At 43.8% G+C, this 23779-nt stretch overlaps 1 protein-coding gene and 1 long non-coding RNA gene across 2 annotated transcripts; one reads left to right on the forward strand and one right to left on the reverse strand.

Annotated features, from left to right (window-relative positions):
• The first annotated feature begins 1482 nt into the window (after nucleotides 1-1482).
• PCYOX1 (prenylcysteine oxidase 1) lies at nucleotides 1483-23778 on the forward strand. Its single transcript, XM_007970319.3, has 6 exons — nucleotides 1483-1681; nucleotides 2764-2970; nucleotides 4624-4798; nucleotides 17930-18141; nucleotides 18483-18635; nucleotides 19344-23778. The coding sequence occupies exons 1-6, from the start codon at nucleotides 1570-1572 to the stop codon at nucleotides 20000-20002; spliced, it is 1518 nt and encodes a 505-aa protein (XP_007968510.3). The 5' UTR covers nucleotides 1483-1569; the 3' UTR covers nucleotides 20003-23778.
• Nucleotides 2378-9231, reverse strand: LOC140713341 (uncharacterized). The gene is made up of 2 exons (XR_012095360.1): nucleotides 9011-9231; nucleotides 2378-2525 (listed from the first exon to the last, which is right to left on the reverse strand). It is a non-coding gene; the product is annotated as an uncharacterized lncRNA (long non-coding RNA).
• Nucleotide 23779: the final 1 nt, after the last annotated feature.

Raw genomic sequence — 23779 nt, forward strand, 5'->3', positions numbered from 1 at the left:
TGGGAGGCCAAGGCGGGCGGATCACCTGAGGTTGCGAGTTCAAGACCAGCCTAACCAACATGGAGCAACCCCATCTCTACTAAAAATACAAAATTAGCCAGGTGTGGTGGTGCATGCCTGTAATCCCAGCTACTCAGGAGGCTGAGGCAGAATTGCTTGAACTCAGGAGGCGGAGGTTGCCGTGAGGTTGCGCCATTGCACTCCAGCCTGGGCAACCAGAGAGAAACTTCGTCTCAAAAAAACAACAAAAAAGAGAAGTGTTAAGAGAAGGAAAATGATTTTGAGTCTCTAGGGGTGGCAAATTATGGGAAGGTAAATAAGCAATAGAAAAAGGCTCATTAATGAAGTTTGTCATGTAGATTCCTGGCTGATAAAGTTTTGTCAAAAGACAAAATTACAACTAATTTAAAGAGCATAACTGGCTTTTATGCGATGATAGAATTGCGCAACACTTCATTCTATAAAACAGAATGAGTTGAGTGGAGGAGATTGACTTTCAGAAAGGGCTGAAGAAAGCAGAAACAGAAAAGTGAATTGGTTGTTTCGAGGTTACTTTCCTTGTAAAGTTTAAAGCAGAGGGTATTTCCTTATCATGCCACTTAAAACTGATCTGTTTGGGAATCTGGCTATTATTTTTCTTTCTCCTGATTTCTTAGAAAGTCAGATTGACAACTTAGTTTTGACCTTGTGATGTGGAACATGTGTGACATGAGTGCCTCCATTTTGGTTTAGTCTGTTGGGCCTAGTGTGGTGCAGGAGCTCAGTCCAAACCAATGGCTTCCTATAAATTTTATTTAACAGGTGTAAAATTGTCTACAGTGATTAACCTTTGTCCTTCCAGGCTGTGCGGGAAGAGGGATACCTTTGCCTTTTAAAATTTGTGTCCTGCTTTTAGGCAAATGGGGGAAGGAGGAGAACTTTCTCCGTATCTACATCTTCTCAATTGTCTTAGTCTTGAACTAATCCTTAGGCTAAAGAGGCGTATTTTGGGGTGGCACATTCTGGTGTCCTTACAGGTACACTACTTTTATTCATGTCGGTTACTATTATTCCACCCCCTTCACCTTGGGCCACCCTATCTTCAGTCTCCCTCATTTTTCTTTTCAACTAGCACTATTTACCCATTCACTGCGTACCCGACAGTTCTCGCAACAGGGTGATCACTCAGTAAGTACTGTTGTCCCTTTGGTCTGTTTCTGGCAGCGATTAGCTGTGTGCATTCTTAGGAGCGACGGAGGGGATAGAAGAGGGCACTAGTGAAGAACTAAGGTGCTTCAGCCAAATAGGGAGGGAGGAGGAGAGCTGAGGCGAGCCTCAGCTTCTGCCTTCGAGGTCTTCTGAAGGAGGGTGGGCTTCGAGGCGGAAGGGTGTGCTTAGGGCACGGAGTAGCCCAGAGCGGGGAGCTCCTGCAGGACTAAGGGGACCGGCGAGGCGAGGCGCCTGGGCGGGGTCGGGGCGGGGCTCGCAGGGGCTGGGCGGCCTGGGGGCGGGGCTGGGCGGAGCGCGCAGCCGCGCAGCTGTGGGAGGACTGCGGGGCTCTCGCGGCTAGCTGCGGAGCTTGTGGAGGCCATGGGGCGCGCCGTCGCGGAGCTAGTCTCCTCGCTGCTGGGGCTGTGGCTGCTGCTGTGCAGCTGCGGATGCCCCGAGGGCGCCGAGCTGCGTGCCCCGCCAGATAAAATCGGTAGGCGAGAAGGTGGAGGCGCGGGAGGGAGCTGGAGCGCGCCCCGCGCCGGGCGGCCGCTGCGCAGTGCGCCCAGATCCCACAGCCGCGACGCAGGCCAGAGGTGCAGGCCGAGTCAGCCGCGCAGGTCGCGCTTTCCCCCATTCACATCTCAGGGCGGCTTTCAGCTCTGCTCGGAATAGGACTGTGCATTCCCAGGCGTGGAGAGGTGCCCACTTGAGGAATGGGAGAGGACGGGGACGGGCGGGCGGGCAGGCAGGCGCCTAGCGTACCTGTAGCTCCTGTCTCTTAGGCCTGGGGCTTCTTGGAGGCCTAGGTTCCTCTTTCTATCTTCCCTTTGAACACTGAGGGTGAAGAGTCCAGTGTTCTGGCTCGACCTGGGGCGCGCGGCCAGATTGCAGGCTCACGCAGACACAGCACAGGGAGGAGTGAAAACAAGCTGACCCTGTCTGCTCCCCTTGGGAGGCTGAACCCCCTTCCCCCAGCTCCGCTTTGCTGAGGTCGGCCTGCTCTCAGAGGTGCCTGGCTTGCACAGTTTCTCTGCCTAGGACTAACACAACCACAGAAAGAATCTATATTCTCTTTCCAGTGTCAGGAGCCTTGGCTTTTTGCTTCCTGTCTCCCTCCCGCCCTCCTTTAAAGTCGTGTTCTTCGATATCATTAACCTCTCTACATTGAATTTAGACACAACAAAGCTAGGCATAAATGGCCGTCACTTTATTAAAAATGCGTGCTGGATGCGTGCTGGAAAGGTCGACCTCTAATGTGCCCGTAAGTTGGGCATCAAGAAGGGTGTGCAGGTCCCTTGATTCCTCCATAAAGACCTGTGAGAATCTTTGAGCATCTGGAAAAAAAATCGAATTAATGTCAATATGTTAATTAATCTACTGCTTTTGTCTGGGGGCAGTGTCTGTCCAGATTCAGGGAGTTAGACCTTCGCTGCAGGTGTCACTCTTGCCCACCGAATTGTTGGTAATAGCTTTGAGTAACAACCTCCGCTATTAATGGTCTTTCAAAAACAAAAGAACTCACAGAGCTGGTAAAAGGGGAAAAAAATAATCTTCTGTTTTTTTCCCTCATAGCGATTATTGGAGCCGGAATTGGTGGCACTTCAGCAGCCTATTACCTGCGGCAGAAATTTGGGAAAGATGTGAAGATAGACCTGTTTGAAAGAGAAGAGGTCGGGGGCCGTCTGGCTACCATGATGGTGCAGGGGCAAGAATATGAGGCAGGAGGTTCTGTCATCCATCCTTTAAATCTGCACATGAAGCGTTTTGTCAAAGACTTGGGTATGTAATTTTGGTCTTGGAGCTCACCAGATTACTGTGTGACATCCCCAGATATTTTTATCAGATGGAGAACTGAAACTTCTGCCTTGTTAATTGCCTTACAGAGACGTTGGTAAAACTGTTTTCCTCAATTTCTTGTTAGTTGGTACTGCCTTAGTTAGGAGCAGTTCTGCTGTAATGGGACACTAGTTATCTGTATCACTAGTTATCTGGAATTACAGCCATGGGGTGGGGGTGGGAATGGCTGCCATTGTCTTTTTTTTTCTTTTGAGACAGAGTTTCGCTCTTGTCGCCCAGGCTGGAGTGCAATGGTGCGATCTCGGCTCACTGCAACCTCTGCCTCCCGGGTTCAAGCGATTCTCCTGCCTCAGCCTCCCCAGTAGCTGGGATTACAGGTGCACGCCACCATGCCCGGCTAATTTTTGTATTTTCAGTAGAGATGGGGTTTCACCATGTTGGCCCGGCTGGTCTTGAACTCCTGACCTCAGGTGATCTGCCTGCCTTGGCCTCCCAAAGTGCTGGGATTACAGGGGTGAGCCACCGTGCCCGGCTTCTGTTGTCTGTTCTTAAACTTCTTAAACTTGTGTTAAAGAATCAGAGAAGGTTTGGAGATAGTTACCTCATTGTGATCATTTTGCAGCTGGGTAAATGAGACCCAGAGTCTTGAAGTGTCTGGCTCAAAGTCACTCACATATGGCGATGGCCGGGGTCAGTGGCTCATACCTGTAATCCCAGCACTTTGGGAGGCCAAGGCAGAGGATCACTTGTGCCCAGGAGTTAGAAACCAGTCTGGGCAACATAGTGAGACCCTGTCTTTACTAAAAATAAAAAAATTAGCCTGGTGTGATGGCACAAATCTGTAGTCCCAGCTACTTGGGAGGCAGAGGCAGGAGGATCCCGTGAGCCTGGGAGATAGAAGCTGCAGTGAGCCTTGATTGTGCCACTGTACTCCAGCCTGGGCAACAAAGTGAGACCCTGTCAAAACAAACCACTACAAACAAAACAAACTCACTCACACAGCTGTGGATGCAGACATGTGCCTAGAACTTGGGACCTGCAACTGCTACCCTGACAGCAGAGGAGCTGGATAGGTCATGGGGAAAGTCTGACAGGCCACTGCAGGCCCTTTCGGCAGAGACTATTTCGTAACTTTGGCTTCCCTCCAGTTATGTGAAATATCCAGTTTTGCAAAATAGGATTCTCACAGGAATGGAAGTGCCTCTTTCCCCTTAGCTGCCTTCTACATCCTCTGTAGATGCTGCCTCTGCTTCAGTTTCCTCCACGAGGGCAAAGGTATACCCAGAACAAATTATGCCATGAAGATACATGTCTGACATCTTTGTTTTTAAATTGAATTCAATTGCTACTCTGGCTTTTTTCCTTTGACTATCCAGTTTTTTTAGACTAAAAAATAGCCAGGTAAAAATATATCTACTTTTGATATATTAATATTTACATGATCATCTGACCCATCGCCTAGCACATCTGCTTTTGGACAGTGTAGTGAAAGTATAGTGTTTCACACTGTTCAAAGATAGAGCTCCTTTATGTGTCTCCTGAGAACTGAGGGAAGCCCCAAATTCACTCAAATTACGTTCTTTCATTTGGTCAGCATAGACACCACTGACTTAGCTGCGCTTTATGTTTTTGCAGGTCTCTCTACTGTTCAGGCCTCTGGTGGCCTACTGGGGATATATAATGGAGAGGCTCTGGTATTTGAGGAGAGCAACTGGTTCATAATTAACGTGATTAAATTAGTTTGGCGCTATGGATTTCAGTCCCTCCGTATGCACATGTGGGTAGAGGACGTGTTAGACAAGTTCATGAGGTAATTTTTTTCCTTCCATTTAACCTAAGATCTTTTAATTTAGGTTAAATTAAACTTGATGAACTTCAGGAATTATAATTTCTTGTAAGCATTTTCTACCTCACTGCAAGGCCTGTTTATAACATTGTTAGGCAAAATGTTTTGTAGAAACCATGCAGACTGTTTGCTTGGAAATTGAAAGGTTGGTTTATTTTTGCTTCCGAAGTGTATTTTGCAAATGCTTTTTTAGTGTTGCCAGATGCTGTTAGATGCCTTGAATTCTTATGATAACTTACTCAGGTAGGTACTGTTTTTAGCTTCTTTAAGCAGATGCAGAAGGTGGTGGTGCAGAGAGGTTTTAAGAGGCAAGTTCACCCACATCATAAGTGGTATAGCTGGAGTTGCCACCCAGGCAGTCTGGCTTTTGAGTCTTCACTCTTAATCTCTATGCTATGCTGGTCATTGTGTATATGAATGAGATAATGTGTGTAAGAGCTTGTAGAAAGGATCAGAAAACTTAAATGGGCTTTAATAGTGACATGTTTTCAGTGAACCAACAGCCTGAAGTAGAGTAAAAGTTCTATATTCCAAGAATTTACATTCTAGCACTGTTCTGGGTAGTAAGAATTCAGGTGCTTCCTTTTCGTCCTTATGCTTTTCTATATTTAAACAATTTTTTAATGTGTGTGAATATGCATTGCTTTGGTAATCAGGAAGAGTAACATAAAATAGCCAGTCTAATTTTGAAGGGTACAATCTGTTTTTTTTAAAGCTGTTGGCATGTGCTAGTTTTTTTTTTTTTTGAGACGGAGTTTTGCTCTGTTGCCCGGGCTGGAGTGCAGTGGCGCCATCTTGGCTCACTGCAACCTCCGCCTCCCCGGTTCAAGTGATTCTCCTGCCTCAGACTCCACAGTAGCTGAGATTACAGGTGCCTGCCACTGCGCCCGGCTGATTTTTCATATTTTTAGTAGAGATGGGGTTTCGATCTCCTGACCTTGTGATCAGCCTCAGCCTCCCACCTCAGCCTCCTAGTGTTGGGATTACAGGTGTGAGCCACTGTGCCCGGCTGGCACATGCTAATTTTTATGCTGGTTTATAGTTTTAGGTACTGGAGGCCAGTATCGCGCCATTACACTCCAGCGTGGGTGACAGAGCAAGACTCCATCTTGAGGGGCAAAAAAAAAACAAAACCAAAAAAAACCCAAAAATGTGTCATATGACCAGGTATTGAACAGGACAAATGTGAGTTAAGCAGAGCTGGGCACAGTGGCTCATGCCTCTAAACAGAACTTTGGGAGGCTGAGGCTGGTGGATCACCTGAGGTCAGGAGTTTGAGACCAGCCTTACCAACACGGTGAAACCCTGTCTCTACAAAAAATATAAAAAATTAGCCAGTGTGGTGGTGCATGCCTGTAATCCCAGCTACTTGTGAACCTGAGGCAGGAGAATCGCTTGAACCCAGGAGGCAGAGGTTGCGGTTGCAGTGAGCTGAGATCATGCCATTGCGCTCTAGCTCAGGGGACAGAGCCAGACTCTGTCTCAAAAAAAAAAAAAAGAGTTAAGCAGGATATACTCTGGTTTCTCTAACTTATGGTAGTTTGGGTTTTCTTTCTCAACATCATTCTTAGGTCAGTTCCTTAATTGCCTTTCCCGTGGGTACCTTAAGTCCAGCTACAGTGCATATGGTTTTTAAATAGCCATTTATTCATTCACCCAATATTGAGTGCCTGTTAGGTGCCAGGCATTGTACTATGTTGAGAATATAGGACCTACAACATGTCCTTGTTCTCAAGAATATATATTCTAGTGGAGAGACAGGCAAGATACAACTAAGGAAATATATAGAATTTGCGTAGAGACAGCCAGTCACTTTATAGAAGGTGGGTGGCATGGTACTGCATACTCAGCAGGCAGATCAAGTTCCGATGGCATCAGCCCTGCTTGTGTGTATCGTTTTTCTTTTCTTTTTTTTTTTTTGAGATGGAGTCTTGCTTTGTTGCACAGGCTGGAGTGCAGTGGCGGGATCTCAGCTCACTGCAACCTCCGCCTCCTGGGTTCAAGCAATTCTCCTGCCTCAGCCTCCTGAGTAGCTGGGATTACAGGCGCCCGCCACCATGCCTGGCTAATTTTTTGTATTTTTAATAGAGATGGGGTTTCACGGTATTAGCCAGGCTGGTCTTGAACTCCTGACTTCATGATCCACCTATCTCGGCTTCCCAAAGTGCTGGGATTGCAGGCGTGAGCCACCGTGCTTGGCCCTCTTTTTTTTTTCTTTTTTTTTTTTTTGACACAGGTTTCACTCTGTCACCTGGGCTGGAGTGCAGTGGTGTGATCATGGTCCACTGCAGCCTGGACCTCCTGGGCTCAGGTGATCCTTCTACCTTAGCCTCCGTGTAGCTGGGACTACAGGCACGTGCCACCAAATCTGGCTAATTTTTTGTATTTTTTTTGTAGAGAGGAAGTTTGGCCATGTTGCCCAGGCTGATCTTGAATTCCTGGGCTCGAATGTTCCACTCATCTGGGCTTCCCAAAGTATTGGGATTATGGGCGTGAGCTCCTGCTCCCAGCCTCGTTTTTCTTATCTATGGCTTGCTTGACATGTACAGAATTGCCCTTTGAGAAATTAAGGAATTACTTTTTTTTTTGAGACGAGTTTCACTCTGTTGCCCAGGCTGGAGTACAGTGGCGCAATCTCGGTTCACTGCAACCTCTGCCTCCCGGGTCCAAGTGATTCTCCTGCCTCAGCCTCCTGAGTAGCTGGGATTACAGGCATGTGCTACCATACCCAGATAATTTTTGTATTTTTAGTAGAGACGGGGTTTTACCATGTTGGCCAGGCTGGTCTTGAACTCCTGGCCTCAACTGATCCGCCTATCTTAGTCTCCTAAAGTGCTGGGATTATAGGCGTGAGCCACCGCACCTGGCCTAAGAAATCACTTTTGAAGTGAATTCAAGGTATTACAGAACTGGGAAAAAGAACCAGTGAGGGGATACATAGGTTATACTGTTTTTGACTTTAAAAAACAATTTACGGGCAGGGCACGGTGGCTCACGCCTGTAATCCCAGTACTTTGGGAGGCCGAGGCAGGTAGATCACAAGGTCAGGAGTTTGAGACCAGCTTGGCCAACATGGTGAAACCCCGTCTCTACTAAAAATACAAAAATTAGCAGGGCGTGGAGGTGCGCGCCTGTAATCCCAGCTACTTGGGAGACTGAGGCAGGAGAATCACTTGAACCCCGGACGCAGAGTTTGCAGTGAGCTGACATCACGTCATTGCACTCCAGCCTGGGTGACAGGGCGAGACTTGTCTCAAAAAAAAAAAAAAAAAAAAGACAATTTACAAATTTCATGGAATTACCCCCATTTTAAATATTTGATTATATGGCACTGACTTTTATGTTGCTAATATTGCATTATATGTTTCTGTTTATTTCAATAAATCAAGATTATGTAATCTTGTTTGATAATTTTATCAAATCCTATGAGATAGTTGGAGAGGTTGTTGCTATTCAGCCAGTATGTACCAGTTGTTAAAAGTAGTGAAATATGGGCAAGTGCTGTGGCTCATGCCTGTAATCCCAGCACTTTTGGAGGCTGAAGTGGGAGGATCACTTGAGGCCAGGAGTTGGATACCAGCCTGGGCAACATGGCCAAACCTTGTCTCTACAAAAAATAAAAAAAAATTAGTCAAGTGTGGTGGCATGTGCCTGTGGTCCCAGCTACCTGGGAGGCTATGGTGGGAGGATCACTTGAGACTGGGAGGTTGAGGCTGCCGTGAGCTATGATCATGCCACTGCACTCTAACCTGGATGACAGAGTGAGACTCCGTCTGAAAAAAAAAAAAAACAAAAAAAAACAGGCTGGGCATGGTGGCTCATACTTATAATCCCAGCACTTTGGGAGGCCGAGGTGGGTGGATCACCTGAGGTCGGGAGTTTGAGACCAGCTTGGCCAACATGGTGAAACCCCGTCTCTACTGAAAATACAAAAAATTAGCCAAGTGTGGTGGCAGGCGCCTGTAATCCCAGCTACTCGGGAGGCTGAGTCAGGAGAATCACTAGAACCCAAGAGGTGTAGGTTGCAGGGAGCTGAGAATGTGCCATTGCACTCCAGCCTGGGCAACAAGAGTGAAACTCTGTATCAAAAACAAAAAACAAACAAACAAACAAAAACCCCACAGAAAACAAACAAACAAACAAACATAAAAAAATTAGCTGGGCATGGTGCTGTACCTGTGGTTCCAGCTACTCAGGAAGCTGAGGTGGGAAGATTGCTTGAACCTAGGAGTTCGAGGTTATAGTGAACTATGATTGTGCCACTGTACTCTAGCCTGGGCAACAGAGCGAGAGACCCTGTCTCTAAAAAAGAAAAATCAAAGAAAAAACAGTAGTGAAATACTGCTGGAGTGGTGAAACTGTTGCTTCCCTTAGTGGGGAGGCATCTCCCCTACCCAAAGAACCCCTCTTTCCTTCCCTCAGCAGGAAGTCTTGGTTTAGTTCCACTTCCACAGCCAGTGTGCTTTCTGTTTCGTGTGTACCACTTAAATATTTTTAATATCACCCCTTGTTAGAAATATTCTGGAATGTCACAAAAACCAGGATTAGAAGTCACAGAGATTACCAAAGAGGAACTTGGAACCAGTTACCCTCCATTTCAGTTAAAACAGTAGTTCTCAGCTGGGCGCGGTGGCTCACGCTTGTAATCCCAGCACTTTGGGAGGCTGAGGTGGGTGGACCACTTGAGGTCAGGAGTTTGAGACCAGCCTGGCCAACTTGGTGAAACCCCATCTCCTGGGCTCAAGTGATCCTTATATATATATATGAGAGTACAGTTAGTACTCTCAAAAGTAGCTTGTGTGATCTTCTGCAGAAACCTTTAGGGGGTTTGTTGACCAGCCTTGTGGAGTCACATTTTCATTTTGCACCTCCATTTCAAAGTATACACAGGGTGGAAAAAGACCTATGTAACAGTAGTAAACCATGACACTCAAAAGAGGGCTCAAGCTTGTGGTAGGCAATACTCGAAAATAATGCATTCATTCATTCTCTGCTGTTGGAGGTACTTGGGTGGAAATCCTGCAGCCCCTGACATTGGCACTAGCTAGCTTAATTTCCAGTTCTGCACATACATTTATGTAGTTGTTCTAGTTGGATGCCATTCTTACTAAAAAAATTTTTTTTTTTTGAGACCAAGTCTTGCTCTGTCACCCAGGCTGGAGTACAGTGGTGCAATCACAGTTCACTGCAGCTTTGACTTCCTGGTCTCAAGTCATCTTCCAGCCTCAGCTGGTACTATAGGCATGTGCCATCATGCTTGGCTAATTTTTTAAATTTTTGTAGAGACAGGGTGTTGCCATGTTACCCAAGCTGATTGGGCTCAAGTGATCCTCTCACTTTGGCCTCCCAAAGTGTTAGGATTACAGGCGTGATCATTTAGTTCCACTGAGGGCACGTGTCTATGTGTCACCGCGCTCAGCCGGATGCCATTCTTTACTCCTGAGTCCAACCTTTTATCTCACTTTTTCAACAAAGCATTTCGTTAATACTTCAATCAACATTCATCTTTCTTTTCAAACATCCCTTATTATATGGTGCATAGCATGTACTTGTGTTCTATACTACGCACAGTAACTAGAATGTAGTAGATGTTTACTCAGATGTTTGTGGAATTGAAATCTCTGGTCCACTGATGGCTTCCTGTTGAGATATCTTGGCTTGTAGACTAGGTTAAAGCTTATTCTTCTCTCTCAAGTTAGTGCATTTCTGGGGACTTGTAAGACCCTTAACACTTCTTGATCTGAGACTGATAGGACTTAAAGGGAAAGGCTTTATAAACACCCTTTTTTCCTTCCAGTTACTCCTACCAAATATTTTGAGTCAGTTTTTGTTCTTTCATTTCCCATACCCACTCTGTCTTGAATTCTATCAGCCTTTAAAATATGTCCAGAATTCCACTACTTCTCTCCAGGATTACTGCTACCACTTTGTTCCAAGCCACCACCACTGTTTTTTGTCTGGATTGCTAGAGTAGCCTTCTGTTATAGGCTGAATAATCCTCTCCCCTGCTCCCTGCCACAAGATGTCCATGTCTTAATCCCTGGAACCTGTGAATGTGTTACCTTTTGAGGTAAAAGAGACTTTGCAGATATGGTTAAGGATGGGTAGATTACTCTGGATTATCCAAGTGGGCCCAATATAATCACAAGGGTCCTTAGAGAGGCAGGAGGAGGATCAGGAAGGAAGAGATTGGAGTGATGCTAGGAAGGGGTGTGCATCCACGAGCCAAGGAATGCAGGTGGCCTGTAGAGGCTGGAAAAGACAAACAGTCTTCTCTCAGAGCTTCTAGAAGGAACCAGCCTTGTGCACACCTTGATTTTAGCCTAGAGAGACTGACTTTGGTCTTCTAACTTACAGATCCGTAAGATTATAAATTTGTGTTGTTTTAAGCCACTAAGTTTGTGGTAATTTGAAAACCACAATTGGTAATTGGAAAACCAATACACCTCCTAAATCATCTGCCATTACTGTTATATTGCTACCATTTGTTCTCAGGTTAGCAGCCAAAGTAGTTCTTTAAAATCTAAGGCTCATTACATCACTCCACTGCTCAGAAACCTTCAGTGGCTCTCTATTTCATTGATAGAAATTTATAGCCAAAATCTGTTTTGTGACTGAGAAGGATTCTGTACTCCCGTCCCTTATTTTTAAATTTATTTTCCCCAAAATTCATAGGTTGAAACACTAGCCATCCAGTACTCAGAATGTGACTGCATATGTAGATAGGGCCTTTAAATATGTGATTGAGTTAAAAATGAGGTCATTAGGGTAGACTCTAAAACAATTTGATGGGTGTCCTTAAGATTAGGACACAGAAGGGAGGCCAAGGTGGGCAAATCACCTGAGGTTGTGAGTTCGAGACCAGCCTGACCAATATGGCAAAACCCCTTCTCTACTAAAAATACAAAAAATTAGCCAGGCGTGGTGGGGCATGCTTGTAATCCCAGCTACTCAGGAAGTCTGAGGCAAGATAATCGCTTAAACCTGGGAGGTGGAGGTTACAGTGAGCCAGGATTGCGCCGTTGCACTCCAGCCTGGGCAACAAGAGTGAAACTCTGTCTCAAAAAATAAAAAAAAGATTAGGACACAGAAGAAACACACAAAGACCATGTGAGGACACAGCAAGAAGGTGGCCATCTGCAAGCCAAGGAAACAGGCCTCAGAAGAAACTGAACGCACCCACACCTTGATCTTGGAATTTTGGCCTACAGAACTGTAAGAAATAAAGCTGCTTTTGTTTAAGCCATCCAGCCTCTGGTACTGTGTTATGGCAGTCCTGGCGAACTAATACACTGTTGTCATTTTCAGTAACTGTCCATTATTGAAAATGGGATATTGAAGTCTCCATTATTGTTGAATTATGTATTTCAGTTCTGTCAAGATCACTTGATCATATTCATGAAGGTTTATTTCTGGGTTTTCTTACTTGTTCCGAGGATCTGTCTGTCTGTTTTTTTTTTTTTTTTCAGATGGGGTTTTACTCTGTTGCCCAGGCTGGAGTGCAGTACATTTACAGCAACCTCTGCCTCCCGGGCTCAAGCAATTCTCCAACTTCAGGCCCCGTGAGTGGCTGGGACTACAGATGTGCACTAGCACGCCCAGCTAATTTTTTTTTGTTTTTTGTTTTTTGAGATGGAGTCTCGCTCTGTTGCCCAGGCTGGAGTGCAATGGCACTATATTGGCTGACTGCAACCTCTGCCTCCTGGGTTCAAGCAATTCTTGTGCCTCAGCCTCCTGTGTAGCTGGGACTACAGGCATGCACCACCACACCAGGCTAATTTTTTGTGTTTTTAGTAGAGATGGGTTTTTGCCATGATGGCCAGGCTGGTCTCGAACTCCTGACCTCAAGTGATCGTCCAGCCTGTGCCTCCCAGTGTGCTGGGATTACAGGTGGGGAGCCACTGCACCTGGCCTTTTTTTAAAAGTTTTTTTGGTTAGCCTCTTTTAGCCTCTATTGATATCATAGCCTCCGGTGTCTGTGATGTTAAACAATTGCCACAGATTTTTTTTTTTTTTTTGACACATAGACACGTGCCCTCAGGATGGGGTTGTTGCATAGAGTGAACTCTGAATCAGGTCGAATAAAGACAAGCCTTCAGGATAGAGCTTTTTGGGAGCTGCCAGATAGGTCAAATATTGACAGTTCTCTAAGGATAGTGCTTTTTGGGAGCTACAAACTTGTGTTCTTTCCAGTGGCTTCTAGCTTGCTGGTTTCACATTGCAGTTGGAAGTGTGCTGGTTTTATTTTTTATTTTATTTTATTTTTCTCTCTCTCTTTCTCTCTCTTTCAACGGAGTCTCCCTCTTGTTGCCCAGGCTGGAGTGCAATGGCGCGATCTTGGCTCGCTGCAACCTCCATCTCCTGGGTTCAAGTGATTCTCCTGCCTCAGCCTCCTGAATAGCTGGGATTACAGGAGTGCACCACCACACCTGGCTGATTTTTTATATTTTTGGTGCAGATGGTGTTTCAACATGTTGGGCCGGCTGGTCTCGAACTCCTGACCTCAAGTGATGCGCCTGCCTCAGCCTCCCAAAGTGCTGGGATTACAGGCGTGAGCCACCATGCCTGGCCAGACATTTTTCTTAAATAAATACTCCTTGGACTTGGAAAGGCTTTGGTTTATCTGCAGAGCTCTGAAAGAGTCAATGTTGATCATTTTTGGCAGTATTCTCATAGCTTTTATGGAGGAGCAGATTTCCAGAGGTCCTTCCTCTGCCATTCTGGAAGTTCCCTCTCCCCAGTAACATTTCTGGCTGTACCACCTGCTGTTCTCCCAGATCACTCTGCTTCAGCTGCTCTTGCTTCATTATTTCTTGAATGTGCCAGGCAAGCCTCTGTCATGTGACCTTTGCGTTGCTTTTACCACTACCTGAAATATTTTCCCCCAGGTGTTTGCCTGGTTTGCATCCTCATCTCCTTCAGGTCTTTGCTCTATATCACCTTCTCAGTGAGGCTTTTACTGACCACTCTTGCTTTTGGACTATCTTATTTAGAATTTCAACCCTTCTAACCCCATGCATTTCTAGTCTTCCTTTCAGACCTATTTTCTCCTTTTTTTTTTCCTTTGAGACAGAGTCTCTCTCTGTTGCCCAGGCTGGAGTGCAGTGGCACGATCTCGGCTCACTGCAACTTCCGCCTCCCAGGTTCAAGCGATTCTCATGCCTCAGTCTCCTGAGTAGCTGGGATTACAGGTGTGTGCCACCACGCCAGGCTAATTTTTTTGTATTTTTAGTAGAGATGGGGTTTCACCATGTTGGCCAGGCTGGTCTTGAACTCCTGACCTCCAGGTGATCCACCTGCCTCAGCCTCCCATAGTGCTGGGGTTACAGGTGTCATCCACCGTGTCTGGCCTTATCTTTCTCCTTACCACTTCCATCCTCCAACCTGTTAACTGTTTCCCCAACTAGAACCTAAGATGCATGAGCGCAGGATTTTTTTTTCTCGTGTTGGCCTCTGTATTCTCAGTACCTAGAATAGTGCCTGACTGAGAGTTGATGCTCCACAACATTTATTGAATGAATGAATGAATAAATAAATAAATAAATATCAGGGGTTATACAAGTGTAATCTGAAATGAAAAAAAGCTGTTTCAGCAAACAGACTAGCAGAAACTATAAGATTTTATATATATCATATATAATATATAAATATATCAGAATATATAATATATATAAAATATATAATATAATATATATAAAATATAATATATAATATATAATATATAATAATATATATAATATATAGTCTATGATATATATGATATATAAAATATATATTTTTATATATATATATTTTTTGAGGCAAGAGTTTTGCTCTTGTCGCCCAGGCTGGAGTGCAATGGTGCGATCTCGACTCACTGCAACCTCCGTCTCCCAGGTTCAAGCAATTCTCCTGCCTCAACCTCCTGAGTAGCTGGGATTACAGGCATGCGCCACCATGCCCGGCTAATTTTGTATTTTTAGTAGAGACGGGATTTCTCCATGTTGGTCAGGCTGGTCTCGAACTCCCGACCTCAGGTGATCCACCTGCCTTCACCTCCCAAAGTGCTGGAATTACAGGCGTGAGCCACTGTGCCTGGCCCCAGTTATATATTTTTAACAATTACTATTTTTTTTGTTTTTGTTTTTGTTTTTTTAAGACAAGGTCTCACTCTGTTGCCCAGGCTGGATGGAGTGCAGTGGCGCGATCACAGCTCACTGCAGCCTTAACCACCAGGGCTGAAGTGATCCTCGTGCCTCAGTTTCCTGAGTAGCTGGGACTGCAGGCATGCCTCACCATGCCTGGCTAATTTTTAATTTTTAATACATATATTTTTTTGAGACGGAGTTTCACTCTGTCATCCAGGCTAGAGTGCAGTGGCGTGATCTCAGCTCACTGGAACCTCTGCCTGCCAGGTTCAAGCGATTCTCCTGCCTCAGCCTCCCAAATAGCTGGTATTACAGGCATGCGCCACCATGCCCAGCTAATTTTTGTATTTTTAGTAGAGATGGGGTTTTGCTATGTTGGCCAGGCTGGTCTCAAACTCCTGACCTCAAGCGATCTGCCCACCTCAGCCTCCCAAAATGCTGGGATTACAGGCATGAACCACTGTGCCTGGCTAATTTTTACATTTTGTGTACAGACAGAGTCTTGCTATGTTGCCCAGGCTAGTCTTGAACTCCTGGCCTCAAGGTATCCTCCTTACTCTGTCACCCAGGCTGAAGTGTGTTGGCTGGCTGTTCACAGGTGCAACCATAATGTACTACAGCCTTGTGCCCCTGGGCTTAAGTGATCCTCCCACCTCACCCTCTTGAGTAGCCGTGACTACAGGTGCATGCTACCTCACCTGGGTGCTGTTTTTTAGTAGTATTTATTCTATTTTTTCATTTATTGTTATTATTTTTTTGAGATGGAGTCTTGCTGTGTCACCCAGGGTGGAGTGCAGTGGTGTGATCTTGAGTCACTGCAACCTCTGTCTCCTGGGTCAAGCAATTCTCATGCCTCAGCCTCCTGAGTAGCTGGGATTACAGTCATGCACCACCACGCCTGGGTAATTTTTGTATTTTTAGTAGAGATGGGGTTTCACCATGTTGGCTAGGCGGTCTCCAACTACTGACCTCAAGTGATGCCGCCCCACTTTGCCTCCCAAAGTGCTAGGATTACAGGCATGAGCCACCACACCCAGCAGTGTATTTATTCCAATACAATTAGTTGTATCATGAAACAATTAGAGTGCTCTCTGTTTATGTTGTGTATATAGTTTCATCTCACCCCCCTCCAAGGAGATTTGCTTGAGTGAGGTTGCAGCTCTGGCAGGAGCAGGTGGGGAATATGTTTCTTACAGCATCATTAGTAGCTTATTGAATTGACTGCTGTTTTCTCATTGTTGACCATTAGCCAAAGATCACTCTTCTTTGGATATGAGATATCCAGGCTATTATTTTTCTGAAGAATTCAATGTTTCCATCCTACTTTTTCCAGTCTCCTAAAGACTGGGACCCAAATGCTGTGGTTAGAAGGTGTTATTTTAGTTTCTCAGTTTTGGCATAGATATCTGATGTTTTTCCAATAAAAATATATTTAACATTTTTACACTTACACTACTTTTAGTATGCTTTTAGTAGGTAATACTGAAATGGTTATAATACTGTCCCTTGTTCTGTAAAAAAAATACAGTTCATTTTGAGAGAAGAACCTTGATGTGAAAGTTTCCCTCCCATGATCAGTGATAGGGATCTTTCCTTGGCTCTTAATTTCTTATATTCTTATACTTATCTCTGCATGTGCCTTATTACTTATCCCTAACTGTAAGCCCCTTATTACTTATCCCAAATTTAAGCCCGTTTTCTGTCTTTGTACCATTTGCAATGTGAAAAATTGTGTTTGAATTACTGAATGTACTAATTTATGTGAATGTTGTTTTAAATCCATAAAATGCAGAGAAATGTTGGGTGATATTTTTGTTTTTGGTCAAGTGATGTTTTCTAAAAAATAAATAATAGAAAGCATCTAATTGTTGAATGAGTGGCACTGGTGCTGTTTTAAGAGGCTTTTGGAGATGATATAACTGTGGACTGGGAAGCTGAGCAAGACTTTTCAGAGAATGTGGGATTCATGTTCTGTTAAGGAAGAACAGATGTTCCATGGTTAGGAATGGGAAGTGTATTCAGGTTGGAGAGAAGAGCTTGTGCACTGGTGGGGATACAACATGTAAGGATATTTACAGACCAGTGAATGGGTCACATGTGCTCCAGTGGAGACTGTGCATGTGTGGGTGACTGAGAGCAGAGTGGGCAAGTTGTGATTGAGCCTTATACTTGCCATGTGACCTTTAGACAAAGTCTTTTACTTCTAACTTTTTTTTTTTCCCGAGATGGAGTCTTGCTTTGTCACACAGGCTGGAATGCAGTGGCGCGATCTTGGCTCACTGCAACCTCCTCCTCCCGGGTTCAAGTGATTCTCCTGCCTCAGCCTCCTGAATAGCTGCGATTACAGGCATGCGCCACCACGCCCAGCTAATTTTTGTAGTTTTAGTAGAGATTGGGTTTCACCATGTTGGTCAGGCTGGCCTTGAACTACTGACCTAGTGATCTGCCTGCCTCAGCCTCCCAAAGTGCTGGGATTACAAGCATGAGCCACCGCGCCTGGCCTTACTTCTACTTTTTATTTTTCCTTTTTCTTCTTTCTTTCTTCCTTAGTTTCTTCTCCCCTTTTTTTTCTTTTCTTTCTTTCTTTTTTTTTAAGAGACAATCTCACTGTCTGGCCCAGGCTGGTGTGCAGCAGCATGATCACAGTTCACTGCAGCCTTGAACTCCGGGGCTCAAGCAGTCCTCCTGCGTCAGCCTACCCAGTAGCTGGGACCACAGGCGCACACCACTATGCCCGGTTAAGTTTTGTACTTTTAGTAAAGATGGGGTTTCGCCATGCAGGCCAGGCTGGTCTTGAACTCCTGACCTCAGGTGATCCGCCCACCTCTCCCTCCCAAAGTGTGGGGATTACAGGCATGAGCCACTGCACTCGGATGTCAGTTTGATCTTATGACGCCATTTCCCTTCTTTATACATCCCCTTCCCCACATCTTGTTTGGTATTTAATGGAAATTTCTCTTTTCTAAAGGATCTACCGCTACCAATCTCATGACTATGCCTTCAGTAGTGTTGAAAAATTACTTCATGCTCTAGGAGGAGATGACTTCCTTGGAATGCTTAATCGAACACTTCTTGAAACCTTGCAAAAGGCCGGCTTCTCTGAGAAATTCCTCAATGAAATGATTGCTCCTGTTATGAGGGTCAATTATGGCCAAAGCACGGACATCAACGCCTTTGTGGGTAAGCCAGGGCTTGGAACAGTGGTGGACATGAGTTCACAAAGGGGCTCACCTGATTCTATGGTAGTTCCAGACTTTAGGCCATGGATCGGAGGCTACTTTTCTCTGTGAACCTCAGACATTGTTGGCAAAATTGTGCGTATATAGACGTTGATTTTTAGGGGGAGGGGGTCTTTAGCTTTCATTAGTTCAGTGATTCTTCATTGGGGGAGATTTTGCTCCCAGGGGCCATTTAGCAATGTCTAGAGACATTTAGAGTAGAACATGTAATTGGGAAGGGAGAGTGGGTAGAGAGCCTCTTAAAAGTCAGAATTAAAACACATTTTTTCTTCCTGTTGACAGGGGCAGTGTCACTGTCCTGTTCTGATTCTGGCCTTTGGGCAGTAGAAGGTGGCAATAAACTTGTTTGCTCAGGGCTCCTGCAGGCGTCCAAAAGCAATCTTATATCTGGCTCAGTAATGTACATAGAGGAGAAAACAAAGACCAAGCACACAGGTAAGCTTGAATTTCTGTCTTTTTGTTCCTGATTTCCCCTGCAGAAAATGATTGCTCTCTTCTGTCATCTCTTACTCAGTTCTAAAATGATGAAACTTAAAATTGTATATATTGTGCCATATAGAAATATTCCCCAATGGGCTGGGCACAGTGGCTCACGCCTGTAATCCCTGTACTTTGGGAGGCCAAGGAGGGTGGATCACCTGAGGTCAGGAGTTCGAGACTAGCCTGGCCAACATGGTTAAACGCTGTCTCTACTAAAAATACAAAAAATTAGCTGGGCTTGGTGGTGGGCGCCTGTAATCCCAGCTACTTGGGAGGCTGAGGCAGGAGAATCACATGAACCCGGGAGGCAGAGGTTGCAGTGGGCCAAGATCACACCACTGCAGTCTAGCCTGGGTGACAGAGTGAGACTCCATCTAAAAAGAAAAAAAAAAAAAATTCCCAATGTAGTTAAGTGCAGTGGCATGACTCCTTGGATTTGAAAAATAATCTTATCTTCAAAAGTAAAAATTCTGTATTTTGTACTTATTGACATTCTGAGTAAGAAATTGGCCTCAATGTAATAAAAATGCAAGGGACAGCTATCTTAAGGGATATAACTTCTTCAATTCTTTAGAATTATAGAGAAATTATGAAGAAGGTATAGAATTATTTTTAGAAGGTATGTTAAAAATACTGAACAAATAAATGCCTTATTTCCTCTAGGAAATCCAACAAAGATGTATGAAGTGGTCTACCAAATTGGAACTGAGACTCATTCAGACTTCTATGACATCGTCTTGGTGGCCACTCCACTGAATCGAAAAATGTCTAATATTACTTTTCTCAACTTTGACCCTCCAATTGAGGAATTCCATCAATATTATCAACATATAGTGACAACTTTAGTTAAAGGGGAATTGAATACATCTATCTTTAGCTCTAGACCCATAGATAAATTTGGCCTTAGTACAGTTTTAACCACTGATAATTCAGATTTGTTCATTAACAGTATTGGGATTGTGTCCTCTGTGAGAGAAAAGGAAGATCCTGAGCCATCAACAGATGGAACATATGTTTGGAAGATCTTTTCCCAAGAAACTCTAACTAAAGCACAAATTTTAAAGCTCTTTCTGTCCTATGATTATGCTGTGAAGAAGCCATGGCTTGCATATCCTCACTATAAGCCCCCAGAGAAATGCCCCTCTATCATTCTCCATGATCGACTTTATTACCTCAATGGCATAGAGTGTGCAGCAAGTGCCATGGAGATGAGTGCCATTGCAGCTCACAATGCTGCGCTTCTTGCCTATCACCGCTGGAATGGGCACACAGACATGATTGACCAGGATGGCTTATATGAGAAACTGAAAACTGAGCTATGAAGTGACACACTCTTTTTTCCCCTCCTAGTTCCAAATGACTATCAGTGGCAAAAAAAGAAGAAAATCTGAGCAGAGGTGATTTTGAACCAGATAGTTTGCCATTATCATTGTTTAATAAAAGTAATCCCTGCTGGTCATAGGAAAACACACGGTTCTAATTAAGTGTGAAGGTATAGCTATTGCACTTATGCCATCTCAAAGTATTCTTTTACTATCCATTAGGAGTTCTTCTTAAACTTGTTTGATAATAAGAATCACCTGGAGTTAGGAGGTGGCGGTTGCAGTGAGCTGATCGTGCCACTGCACTCCAGCATGAGCAACAAGAGCAAAACTCCATCTCAAAAAAAAAAGCAAATAAAAATAATCACCTGAAGTTTGTTAAACCATATGGATTCTCAAGCTCCTCTCTTGAAGATTCTGATTCAGTAGGTCTGGGGTGGGGCCCTGGATTTTGATCAAAATTGTAGAACATTTTAAGGTGAGTACCTGAGGGAGAACTTAAAGATGTCTTAGTTGGGGAGTAGTCCTTTTGAACTTTACAGGTAGATGTAATCTTCAGTCAGATAAAATTTATGGGAGCTGGTGTCTTATGCCTGACTCTTAGTAATCTCATACCTGTTTGAAGTACATGTGCCCATGCCTAAAGCCTTGACTTTCAGAATGTTGTCTTTTGATTATTCTGTCTTGATTTGATTAGGGGTGAAATTTAGAAGTCTTAGTAATGTAACTTGAAGATGTTAAACAAAAATCTCAAGTAAAATGAAAAACAAATATGGGCTACTGAATTAAGAAACTGGCATTCTATTATTAAATCCTCACTTCAGGAGCTTTTAAAAATACGGAGAGACCCCCGTAACTAGAGATTTAGATTCAAAGATTGAGGATAGGACCTTAGCCTTGTAGCTTTTTAAAGTTTCTAATGTGCATCCAGGGTTGAGAATCATCAATGTGGGTGTGAAAATGCCTACAAAGGAGTTTTAGTGCCTTAGAAGTCCTAAGAAACCCAATCTGTATCAAAGCAGATCCATTTTGCAAGGATCCTTCTCTTAGTAAGAACTTTAGAAGTAATCTTGATAAGCACAGACAGCCTAACAGTTGGCGCTAGAACAGAATACTTGGAATGACACCAGAGTTAACCAAGTCCAGCATATGTCCAAAGAGTTAGGTGTTTCAGTTACTGTAGCATTCTGGGTGAGAAATTGGTTGCTGAAATCTTAAGACAGTGGCTCTCAACCTTGGCTGCACATTGGAATCACCTGTAGGGTTTTAAAGCATCCAAATGGTAACTAACATGCAGCCAAACTTGAGAACTAGTTCTGCATCTACTGTACAAAGATCATGATTAACTGTCAAGACACTGGTAGAACAGAACAAGCAAAAGATTAAGAATTCAAAAGTAAATGCAACCAATTTAACATGTAATGTTATTAAAAAAAAATAAAACGCTTAGATCAGCCTGGGCAACATGGTGAAACCCCATCTCTACAAAAAATTTTCAAAGTTAGCCAGGCATGATAATGCACGCCTGTGGTCCCAGCTGCTCAGGAGGCTGAGGTGGGAGGATCACTTGAGCCTTGGAGGTCGAGGCTGCGGTGAGTCATGATCATGCCACTGTACTCCAGCCTGGGCAACAGAGACCATCTTAAAAAAAAAAAAAAAAAAAAAAAACCCTCCATTGAATAGAAACTTAAAAAAAAAAAGTCCTTCATAAGATCATGGCATTAGCTACTTTAGCAAAATAGTGTTAACTTTGGTTCTGAGTAAAAGTGACTTCTTCCCTACCACAGTTGTGAATGTTAATATGCTGATAAAACTGCCAAGATATATTTGATAGGTAGGGGATTAAACTCATGGTTTGTCAAAAGGGTGTTTTTTTCTAGTTTTATTCTTAACAGATATGTTGAGGTAATCATATTTGTTTCCTTTTGTGTTTTAAGACAATTTGTAAAGAATGTAATACTGTTATGTATATGCTAAATATTGGTAAATACTAATTTCTATCATATGTAGACTTGTTTTGCAATGAGATATATTTTTACTTATTATACCAATTTAGGCTGGGTGCAGTGGCTCATGCCTGTATTCACAGCACTTTGGGAGGCCAAGGCAAACGGATCACGAGGTCAGGAGATCAAGACCATCTGGCCAACATGCTGAAACCCCATCTCTACTAAATATACAAAAATTAGCTGGGCGTGGTGGCGCACGCCTGTAATCCCAGCTACTTGGGAGGCTGAGGCAGGAGAATTGCCTCAATCGCGAGGCGGAGGTTGCACCACTGCAGTCCAGCCTGGCAACAGAGCAAGACTCCGTCTCAAAAAAAAAAAAAAAAAAAGAAAAAAAAACCTTTAGGCTGGGTGTGGTGGCTCACGCCTGTAATCCCAGCACTTTGGGAGGCCGAGGCGGGTGGCTCTCTTGAAGTCAGGAGTTTGAGACCAGCCTGGCCAACACGGTGAAACCGTCTTTACTAAAAATACAAAAATTAGTCAGGCATGGTGGCGCACGTGTGCCAGTAATCCCAGCTACTTGGGAGGCTGAGGCATGAGAATCGCTTGAACCCTGGAGATGGAGGTTGCAGTGAGCAGAGATCGCACCACTGCACTCCAGCCTGGGCAAGAGTGAGACTATGTCTCAAAAAAAAAAAAAAAAGAAAAAAAAATTTAAAATGTTGCTGGTATTACATCAAACCTACTCTGGATAAATTTTCCAGTAGGGCATGTGAAATTGCTTTGGCAAAACCAACACAGGTTATCAATACACCAAGGACATTAGTAGTTTTAATGCAACTACAGTATTGAGTACTTTTTTAATGGGAGAAAAATTCTAGCAGAACCTGCTACTCCAGGCGCATTAGGTAGTTTTAGGCAACTGTAGTATTAAAGAAGAGTTTTATTGGAAGAAAAACCACTGTCAGAGCTTGCTGCTCCAGACCACTCTTTTTTTTTTTTTAAAATAGAAGAGACTGGTAAAAATGATGCAGGGGCTGAATGAAAGCCAGCTCTGCTCCAGTGGTTTTCTGAGTTGAGCATGCATCAGTTACCTGAAAGGCTTGTTAAAACATTGCTAGGCTCCACCCTGTCTATTCAATAAGTTTGTTGTGGGACATAAGAAATTGCATTTTATTAAGTTCCCCGGTGATGCTGCTGTTCTACTATAGGAACCACACTTGAAGAACTAGTTCTACAATTCAGCTCTATGTTGTTGCTAAAATAAAATAAAATAAAATAAGTCAACGAAGATTTACAAAGAGCTGCTGAAAAATGGAGTAACAGTGTATGGGACTTCATATCAGTTCTCCTTATTGTGATTGTTAGTTTGATCTCTCTTGTTCTTTTGTTGTAAACATTTTCTATAATTAGGAAATGCCATTTAAGAGTGAGAGAGGTATATATCTGTGAGCCATTGTGTTTGGTGTTTTACAAGAACTTTACCATACTTGTGTGTATTCCATTCTGTACAGTTTAAAAATGATTCACAATTTGCAGGCTTTTTATCAGATCACAAAAAAAATCAGCCTTAAGCATTTGCTTGGTAAGATTTCTTAAGATTAGGTTTATAATACAACCATCTATAATGTATCTCTTGTTTGAGCTTGTGGGCCATACAGTTCATTAACTAGGTGAATACATTGTGGACAGCATCCTCGCTACCCTCCTCTAATCACAAAGAACCACGATACACTGGAATGTTTTTCTCTGGAATCCTCTTTCTACTCTTGTATTAAAAATTTTCCCCACTTAATGATTATGTTCAAAATAAACTACATCATTACTTCCT

Source organism: Chlorocebus sabaeus, chromosome 14, assembly GCF_047675955.1.
Source record: "Chlorocebus sabaeus isolate Y175 chromosome 14, mChlSab1.0.hap1, whole genome shotgun sequence".
NCBI lineage: Eukaryota > Metazoa > Chordata > Mammalia > Primates > Cercopithecidae > Chlorocebus > Chlorocebus sabaeus.

What these genes read in the sequence shown, in the direction of transcription:
- PCYOX1 (XM_007970319.3), top strand. Translation starts at nt 1,570, where the DNA reads ATGGGGCGCGCCGTCGCGGAGCTAGTCTCCTCGCTGCTGGGGCTGTGG. An exon ending in GCGTTTTGTCAAAGACTTGG is followed by an intron (nt 2,971 to 4,623) that starts GTATGTAATTTT and finishes ATGTTTTTGCAG; the next exon opens with GTCTCTCTACTGTTCAGGCC. An exon ending in GTGTTAGACAAGTTCATGAG is followed by an intron (nt 4,799 to 17,929) that starts GTAATTTTTTTC and finishes TCTTTTCTAAAG; the next exon opens with GATCTACCGCTACCAATCTC.